Raw genomic sequence first — 9,550 nt, forward strand, 5'->3', positions numbered from 1 at the left:
TGTGTTCATGTTCTGTAGAGCTGATAAAAAAGCTTTTCATTTTTTTTTTTGTCAGCTTGTTACAATTTCTGGGGATATCTCTGCTACAGTATATAATCCTGCAGATATCTTCTTCAAATAGTCTAATTTAGAAACATTGTTGGTGGAAGATGACTCAACCTGTGTTGCTTCTTCAGTTCTGAGAATTTGAAAGTGCTTTAATCTTTCTCTGAAGAGCAGTCAGATTAAAAGAAAAAAAATATTGAAGAACCTTATGATGATAGATAGTACTTCTGAAAAATCCAGTTGAAATAGAATGCCTGTTTATCTGGAGCCCTGAATTACCTTGTCTAGTTTTCTTGACCTACTAAAGATCTTTCTGGGTCTTCAAAGTTTCCCTGTATTCTTGGAGGAATAAACTGGGCAAATTTCTGCTTACTTATAAGGCATTGGTAAGGACAATTAGGCTGTACCATGGAGAAACCCTGATGGAATAAAACTCAAACCTCTTTAACATCAAGGTAACAGAGGGCTAAACTATTTCTAATTTTCTTTTTTTTTAATTTTTTTGTTAAATTTATTTTCCATTATTCAGGAATACAATATTTTCTTGAGGTAGTCTTTCATTTGCTCAGACTCTCCAGGGAATAAGAACCTCAGCTTCTGAAATTCTCTTTTGCTAGCTGTTCTTGTTATGGATTTCCTATGAATCTATCTGTGTTGGAATTTCCTTGCTTAATAAAATCATTTAAAAAAGGAATCTCTCCCATGGGATTTAGTCCTGAAAATAGCTGAGCTGATAGCTGTTAAAGCACTTCAGTGTGGGCTGTATTTAAACCATGTGAACACGCTCATGCATCCAAATACTTGTAGGCAAATTTTACAGGTGTTCAGTCATGTGTCTGTATTTCAGAACCTTAGACTTGATTAGCTTTAAGCATGAAGAATTCTCCTGAAAGGCTGCTCAGCCATTTAGGGGCTATCAGGTGCTTCAGTGTTTTGTCAGATGGCCCAAAACCTGTGAGTCATGTCAGTCCTCTGCATGACACAAGAGGAAAAAGAATATCTCTGGGAAGCTTGGAACAACACGGTGGTTAATGCTTGTAATTCACTCTCCCTCTGAATTAATTAGAAATCCAGATGATGATGAGAAGCCGTGGTGTTACATCATGAAGGACAACAGTTTGTCTTGGGATTATTGTGACATTCCACCTTGTGGTATGTAAAAGCTCTCTTCAAATGCACATTGTGAATGAATGAAGAAAGATTTATTGATTCTAGAACAAGCTTTCAATGTGTAATTTTAAATGTTCTGCGGTTCCCAGGAGTGTTGAATATTTTACTGTTTGCAGTAAATCCATCAACAACAGGAGGCTTCTTTTGCATCTTTTGGAGTTGTGACGCAATCTGTGATTTTTGTAATGAAATAACAGCGGTGTCACACTACTACTTTCAGTCACATTCTTCCCAACACTACCAAATATTCTGCTGGAAAATGCAAGACATCAGAATGATTGATGCTTTGGTAGAAATTGTTGTCACTCGGGGAACTATGGGCCCAAACAAGTGAACAGGCCTCTGTGAGCAAATGGAGGACTGGATCCTGAAGATGTATGAAACACAGATTTTAATTACAAAACCCAAAAATTCTGCTCTTTAGCTAAATTAATATTTAACTGTCTTTAATGTTGAAGCTGACTTTTTGAACAGAGTTGTAATCTGTAAAGTCGGTTTATAAAGTCATCCTTTTATTTGCCTTTTTTGACTCTAATGCATTCGATAAATGATATTAACACAAGTGTCATAGTCCTTGCAATGGCAAAACTCAGTCCAGAATCCAAAAATGAAGACGTGATTTATTGTGCATCCTGTTGTGCCTCCTCCAGTAGTGAAGGTTATATTTGTACTGGTAAATGAAGCAGTGTCTGAGAATGTTCACAGGTACATTTAATTTACACTAGTCCATGTGTAGCCAGTGGTGTGCATAGGCATTACTTGCAGTCTTGCAAGTCTCCTGAGAAACTGAGTAAGATTCAGTTGTATGAGTGTTTAATGATCATTTAACGAACTTTTCTTTTAAAGACTCCTATAAAAGTTCCAGTCCCTAGAAATCACAAGGCTTTATAGTCTGATGCCATATCCCTTTATATCTCAGCAAGAAGGGAAAGGAGGCCACCAGTTCCAGACAATGTTCCAGATACTTACGCAGTTACAAGAAGACCGTGTGGGAGAAGACACAAAAAAAGAAGTTTTGTGAGACCTAGGATTGTTGGGGGATCTTCATCTCTGCCTGGATCTCATCCCTGGACAGCAGCTATCTATATTGGAGAGAGCTTCTGCGGTGGAAGCCTTATCCAGACTTGCTGGGTTGTGTCAGCAGCACACTGCTTTGCTAACAGGTAAACTCGCCCGTGAGTGCAACAGTGGGTCCTTGCCTCTCTGTAGTCACCTTCTTGTGACTCGCAACAAACCTGAACTGAAACAAGTAAGAAAGAAGATGACTTAATTATAAAAGACCAAAGATTCAAAAAGAGTGTCTGGCAACCTGAATGCTGTTCATGAGCTAACAAATAGCTTGGAGTCCTATTATCTCACAAGCCCTTGTTTTGGTCCTTAAGGAGACTCACAGAAGCTAAATGACCTGGCTGAAAGAATAAGATAGGGCAAAGCAGAATATAGAACGGGAGCTTGCGCATGCAGGCATCTGTGGGGGGATATAAATATTTCTCTTCTTCTGAGTTACCTTTGTGAATGTTTATGCCTGCTTTGAGATATAACAGAGATGACTATGCTCACTGCTGTGTTTTGTTCAAAAAGGCTGAGACAGCCAAGCAATGATTTATTAGAGACAATAAATTATCGTTGGTTGACACAAATAGAGTGGGCTGAGCTTTACGAAAAGCCAAAGGGAAGAACTGAACTAAATTTTTGAAGCTGATTTCCTTGAGAGGTATTTTTTTTTTTTCCCAAGCTTTTTGTCCTCCAGCTGTGGACAAAATATAGACTATAAGATGCTTTTACTTTAAATATTTCATTTTCTACAAATGCTGAACACGTTTTTTAAGCAGATTGATGGGAAAGATATTACATCATTTCATACCCATTGTTCCTTTACATAGTAAAGAAGCCAAGAGAAACAGAAACCCTTGTGCCAGAATACATACACTGATAGCTTGTAGACCTAATAATACCACAGTGAATGCTGTACTGAAGCATTTGGAGCTCGAGCCACAATGCATTTGTTTTTCAAATGTTGTGAAATAGCTACTAACTTTGGCAGCTATTCAGGACATTTCCACCCACTTCCAGCTGGTGGTTTGGTACATACAGATTTTTCCATAATTGCTGCATTGTAATTTGCACTTTTCCATATGTTTTGTACCTCTGTTAGCCACAATTTCAACCATTTTCCACTAGGCGACAACAGATACCTGTGCAGCTAACTTTTTTTTTTCTTTCTTTCCTTTTCCATAACCCCTCATGTTTTATTTATTTTCCTGAATGAACCACCTGTAAGTCATAGTAGGACCATCCAGTGCCTTTAAGATCTATTCTGAGTATTATGCTGGGAATTGACCTTCCACTGTTTTACAGGCTCAAAATTTGATTTTCAAGGTGGTTGGTTTACCACTGCAAGAAGACCAAGGAAAATCCTGACCTTACATATTGATCAAAGAATATTTCATTTCCTTCTTGTTTTCCAGTCACAAAAAAATTAAACTTTGCACTTTCCTTTGTCAACTCTAAGCATAATTATTGTTGCAGGGTAGCTGCCAGCTCTCTGCGCTGCAGTTAGAATCTTTTTCCTCTAAGTACATTGCTGTTGTTTATGGCTTCATGCTCAGGTACTGTCAGTATCTAGTGTCAGTAGGAGGACACTCTGCTCTGCTTTTGTATCTGATGGGCACTGGTGGTGCACAGAAACACAACTAGGCAAACTGCAATGGTGTTGACCACTCTGTATCTATTCATGATGCATGACAGCAGATATTTTTCTACTCCTGTGCTGGATAACAAAACATGAGTGCTCTGATGTTGAAAGCACTTGCTAACTATATTCATTGTAGACTTATGCACATGCAGATCAAATTTGTTTTAAAGCAAGAGTGAAATTTGAATTGTGTTACTTTCAAAGCTAGAGAATTTACCATCTTTCCAAACACCCCCTGATTATTCCCAAATGTCTCTTTCTCCCAACTGTTATCCAGGTTCTTATTAGCTATCTGTCCTAGGACACTGGATATGGGAGGACTGTGGTCTTTTAAAAGTAAATATACAATGGCTGTAAAAAATAGTGTGAATTGGAAAAACTGTATTCTCCTCTGTGTGTTTTTTCCCATTAGATCAGTGTGTTGTTAGGACCTTCCTCCACCAAGTCACTTTTGATTCTGGACAACAAATTTAACATAGATCAATCTAATTTCAGAGCAGAAGTGGTGATAGTTCCTAGACAAAAGCTGCCCAGATGCTTCTGAGTTGTCAGTTTGCCAGCACCTTCAAAATCTTGACCCATGCCTGTAATATTTTTGATAGCCTGGTTTTCCAGAGAAATGAGATACCCACCACTGACTCATCTTTAGGTCCCTCATTTCTTCCTTAGTAATCTTTGTATTCATTGATAAAGTCTGGTCAAAGCTGATGCAGTTGTTTCTAGAACAAGAAGTGTTTCCAGCCCCTGAGGATGCTTCTTAGCCAGAGAGCAGCTGGGCAGCAGTGCCTGTGCTTGCCTTTTCCTTCTGTCAAGGAGCAGCAGCTTTTAATTAGGCTGATCAGGACCCACAGAACCTGGGACTCACTGTAAAATTAGTCATCTTTTTCCTAGCCCCCAGTAGGTGGGAAGCTTGGGAAACGGGTCAAGGCATTATGAGAGAGCAAATAATGGCTGGGATGGTGGGCTGAGTTTGTAACAGTTCATGGGATACACAGCCATTGGAAATGAGGCTTCAGTCACCTTGCTCATCACAGAAATGCTTGTTCTTTCTTTTGTATTACAGTCCACTAAAATCCACTATTACAGTTGTTCTGGGTCAACATATATTTAATAAAACCACTGATGTAACGCAAACATTTGAAATAGAGAAATACATCTTGCATCCTCAGTATTCTGTTTTCAACCCTACTGAACATGATATTGGTGAGTATTTTTTTCTTACAGTTTTATTTTTTGTTTACTCAACTTAGTGTCAAGTTTCTGTCACAAACTGTCTTCATAGTGGAAGAATCATATATAGTAGTAGAGGCTTTCGAGTTCAGAGGGTTTTTGCTTCTACCAGAGTTATAACAGCATCTGAAAGATAGATAAATTCAGATGAGAAATAAGTTGCTGATTTTAAATAATTATGATAATCAGCCTTTGGAGCAATTTGCCTAGATGTATGGTATATTCATCATCACTTCAGATCTTTGTGAGATTAGGCATTTTTTCAACTGAACCAGAAACTGTGGGCTTGATGCAGGAATTACTTGGTAAAATTCTATTGTCTGTATTGTATAGAGGATGTGACGAGATGAACTTAATAGCCCTATCTGCTCTGAAAATTTATGTTAGTAAGAATGATATTTTACACTGAGATTGATTTAAAAATCAGCTGTCTTATCAGTCAAAAGTTAAAAGCCCTTCTGATTGACCTTATATTAGTCAGAGTAACAATGGAACAGCAACTGGCTTCTTATTTTCTGATGTGCTTTTGTGCAAGGTGGCACATTACCCCAGGTTAGCAAGCCGTGTGAGCACTTTTTCTAGCAGACTATTTAATAGCCTAGCACTGGGGATATTTTAGCTCAAGCACATACTGGCTTTTTTTTTCTCCCAGTTGATGAATATTTTCCACTGTGTAGCAAAAAGCATTCAGCATTTGTGTTGGTGGGAGCTCTGTCACAGCGTACCAGGACACAAACTGGAGTTGGGTGTTACTCTGTTCTGAAATATCCTGGTGGCAACCACCATTGGCACTTTGAGGTCTCCTAACTTTTTGAATTACTCTGAATATTGGCATGTTTCACTTATGTGCAATGTCCAAATCTAGGGTCAGCTTAACATGGAGTGCCTAAGGCAAGCCAAACTGCAAAAACAAAGAGGCAGGCAGGCAGAAACTGAGGGGGAAAGATGTGAGGGCACATTTTGCCCTATCGGTGATTTCTCCTGAGGAAGCAGAAAAGTTATTTTCTGCTGAAAATGCTTTTCTAAAGGAAACAAACCAGTGTTTGCTGGGAAGTTTGGGGGATTCAGAAACAGGCAGAGTTGGTGGGAAGAGGAGGAAGGCAAGGAAGAGCAAGCTGACGAGTGTTGGAATGTGGTTTGTGTGGGCTTCTCAGCCTGTGAGATACTCTTTACATGTTCCACAATGGCCAAAAAATGTAGTCAGTAGAGAAATAAGCCTATCTACTGTCATCTCTTGCTTCCCACACAGCTGTGCTTAAAAAACCTGGAGCTTCCAAAGGGCGTGATGTGAAGCTTCAATCGGTGTGTCCACATTGCCTCAACTCTCTCCTCGTTGTGCAGTGTGTCCAAACCCAATATGCTGCCCTTGTTACACCAAGCACAAAGCCTCCTCTTTTGCCCTACACCCAAACACATGGGGTTTGCTACAAGGGAACCAAGATTTCTGCTACTTTTGTCATCTTTCAGTGTCAGTGCAGCTCATGATGCTGCACAGGTTTGTATTCACAACCTTCAGCCCCACGAGGGGCTAATAAAGATTGTGTAGGTTGTGTAATTCTTTATAGTTTTCAGAAGCTTGGGTTTGAAATATCCTGACTTTTTATAACTTAATTTTCAAGATCTTGACTTTTGCTGAACTCAGTGATAACAAAGCATGAAATACACCACCTCTCAAAATAATTAATTTTTAAAATCAAGCTGGAATTAGGCAGGTGGCCAGATTTTCAGAAGCAGTGAGCACTTGCACATCCCACTTACTTCAGCTGAACGTTGTGGATATGTCACTGTTATTTAACTTAAGGTGGGAGGAGACATATGTATTTTCTATCTTCCCTTTTCTCTACAAAGGCAGTGAAGCAAAATGTGCTCTGTGAGTGCGGCATAAAATAAATATTCCCACAAGGGGAGTAGCTGAATATTTCAGCTTTCAATTTGCTCTGAAATCAGGTGCTGTTGAGATGAGTCTGTCTGTCTTTGATTGAAATATCTTAATTAAGAGAGGCTTAGGGGATAATTAAAGTTGTATCTGAGACCCATTGCTGCCAATCCCACTAAAGAAAGGGAACAGTCACTTCATTTCTCTTATATTTTCTGTTCTGCAGCTCTGATTAAGCTGAAAAAGAATGGCCAACGTTGTGCTGTCAAGTCCCAGTTTGTTCAGCCCATCTGCTTGCCAGAAAGTAACACCGTTTTCCCTGACCAGTTCAAATGTCAGATTTCTGGATGGGGACACAGGCACGAGAGTGAGTAAAATGACAGTTGGTGTCTGTAGAAAAAAAAAGATGATAATTATAACATAATGTTTGCGTATATGTTATACAACTGATAGTCTGGTAAAATACTTTCCAAGGGATTTCTGATGGGGTTCTTTTAACCTACCTTTAGATGTTTACAACATTTACGTCTGAAATCGTCATCTTGAACATCCCTTCTAGTCCTTGGATTTGGAGTATGGTTCCTTGACCAAATGTTTGCATGTATTTTAGGATGAGATGAGCTATGAGCTAGCTAGAAATCCGTGGACTGGGAGGGGAGCAAGTAGCTTAGCTGTATGTGTCAACAACTTGACACCTTAGCTGAGTGAATGCTACCCCTGGTAGGCATCAAAGACCGCAAACCAAATACAACAAATTACAAGTTTGTGATGGAGGAGATCTTTACCTTTATGAGCAAGAAACTTTGGCAACATCTACAGGAGAGAGCCAAATTGACTTTGGGTTAAGAAGCAGTTACATCTGTCTTGAGAAAGGTGGAAAAGTCCATGCCATCCTTTCAGTTGAGGAATTTCTGTGTAGATAGATGAGAAGGATGGGGCAGCTGTCTCATTTTGCTAAGACATTTAGTATGAGCAAATGTTTTCCTGGATGTGTAGTCTAGAGGCAAAAGGAGGTAATGGAGGCTTTGATAAACTGATAATTTAATATCACATCTGGAAAGAGGGGAGGACAGGAGTTCTGGGAGACTGTTTCTGAATCTTTAGGAAAAGAAAGAACCAAAAGTGGATTAATGTCTGGACATAGCATACTGTTATTTTAAAGGTCATGGAATCTGACTGGAGGAGCAGAGAATGATCTAATCACTGGGAAAATATATTTTAAAGAGATCCACAACATGAATATCACTAAGAGGTGTTAAGTGCGTTTATATGTCATATTATGCACTGTGTTTCCACGTCACACTCATCACATTCTATAAAACTGACTTTCTTTTCCTCTCTGGGAATTTTAAAAGATGTATCTGGTTATTCAAGTGTCCTGCAAGAAACACTGGTTCCAATTATTCCTGAAGAGAAGTGCAGAAGCCCTGAAATTTATGGAAAAGAAATGACTGAAAATATGTTCTGTGCTGGCTACTTCGATAGCAAATCTGATGCTTGTCAGGTAATGTTGTGAGTCATCTCTAGGCAGAGAATATCAATGTATATTATTGCCAGAAATGCTGCAGTGTTACAGTGATTAACTAACATGACATGACAGTGTTCCTATAGAAAAGAAACTTCTGTGACTGCACTGCTTGCTTCCACCTTCATTTTTTTATCCTGTTCAGTGTCAATTAAAAAGAGCAGAAAACCTCCAGGGTGTTATATTCCTTCAACCTTCATAAAAGGCAGTAACTATGCACTAAAGAGTAAGTTGCTTTGGCTCCTGTCTGAGCTTACAGTGGTTTGTTGGCCAGTTGGCAGGGATATGCTGGCAAGCCAACCAGCGTGTAGCCAAATCTCCAAGCTGCTGCCTCTTGCCTGTGTGGAGATAAGGATACCTGGGTAGAAGGCGGGGAGCAGTGGTGAGGTTTGGCAGAGGAAGGAGCTGAGGTTACTACAGTGGATGGGATTTAATGGTGTGGAATATCAGTCAACTGGATACTGTGTTTTATGACTTCAGTCCTTCATGGAATGACCTCATAGTTTTATTCCTTTGCATCCCTTTTTTAATGATGTCACACTTTGCCTCTGTATAAGGATGCAGAGTTGTTGTGGTGATAGATGAAACTATTTTTTTTTTTAAATGAAGGTTCAAATTATTCCTTGCATAAACCTTCAGATCTTATTTTCAGTTGATTTTGAAGGAGGAAGATTATGCTTTATTAATAAAAACTGGAGAAGAGGGAGCGCATAGCTAATAGTTGGCAGTGAGATTCAGTAAAACAAATACTATAATGTATACTGTGTGTTGGAACACCTATAGAGATCATAAAAGTGTCCAGAGAAAGATGTCAAGAGTGAAATGGCAGCAGCCAGCAGTGGCTCAAGCTTTCTAGGCCAGGGCTAAGAACTGATTGTAATTATTGGCTGCAAGTGTCTGTACTAGCCAGAGTTTGCTCAATTTTCCTTGCATTACCCAGGAAGTACCTGTATGAGATGCAGCAGTATAGCTGGTTCTTGCTCCTTGCCCTGGAAAAAGAGAGCTGAGC

At 39.3% G+C, this 9,550-nt stretch overlaps 1 protein-coding gene across 1 annotated transcript in view; it reads left to right on the forward strand.

Annotated features, from left to right (window-relative positions):
- The window catches only part of HGFAC (HGF activator), a 39,945-nt gene that overhangs the window by 28,926 nt on the left and 1,469 nt on the right, over positions 1–9,550 (forward strand). Inside the window, exons 9-13 of the mRNA XM_008948841.1 lie at positions 1,112–1,197; positions 2,135–2,378; positions 4,974–5,113; positions 7,243–7,383; positions 8,372–8,520. Of these exons, the coding sequence (XP_008947089.1) occupies positions 1,112–1,197; positions 2,135–2,378; positions 4,974–5,113; positions 7,243–7,383; positions 8,372–8,520 (760 nt within the window). The remainder of the gene's footprint in view (positions 1–1,111; positions 1,198–2,134; positions 2,379–4,973; positions 5,114–7,242; positions 7,384–8,371; positions 8,521–9,550) is intronic.

Source organism: Merops nubicus, unplaced genomic scaffold, assembly GCF_000691845.1.
Source record: "Merops nubicus isolate BGI_N331 unplaced genomic scaffold, ASM69184v1 scaffold50091, whole genome shotgun sequence".
NCBI classification, from domain to species: domain Eukaryota; kingdom Metazoa; phylum Chordata; class Aves; order Coraciiformes; family Meropidae; genus Merops; species Merops nubicus.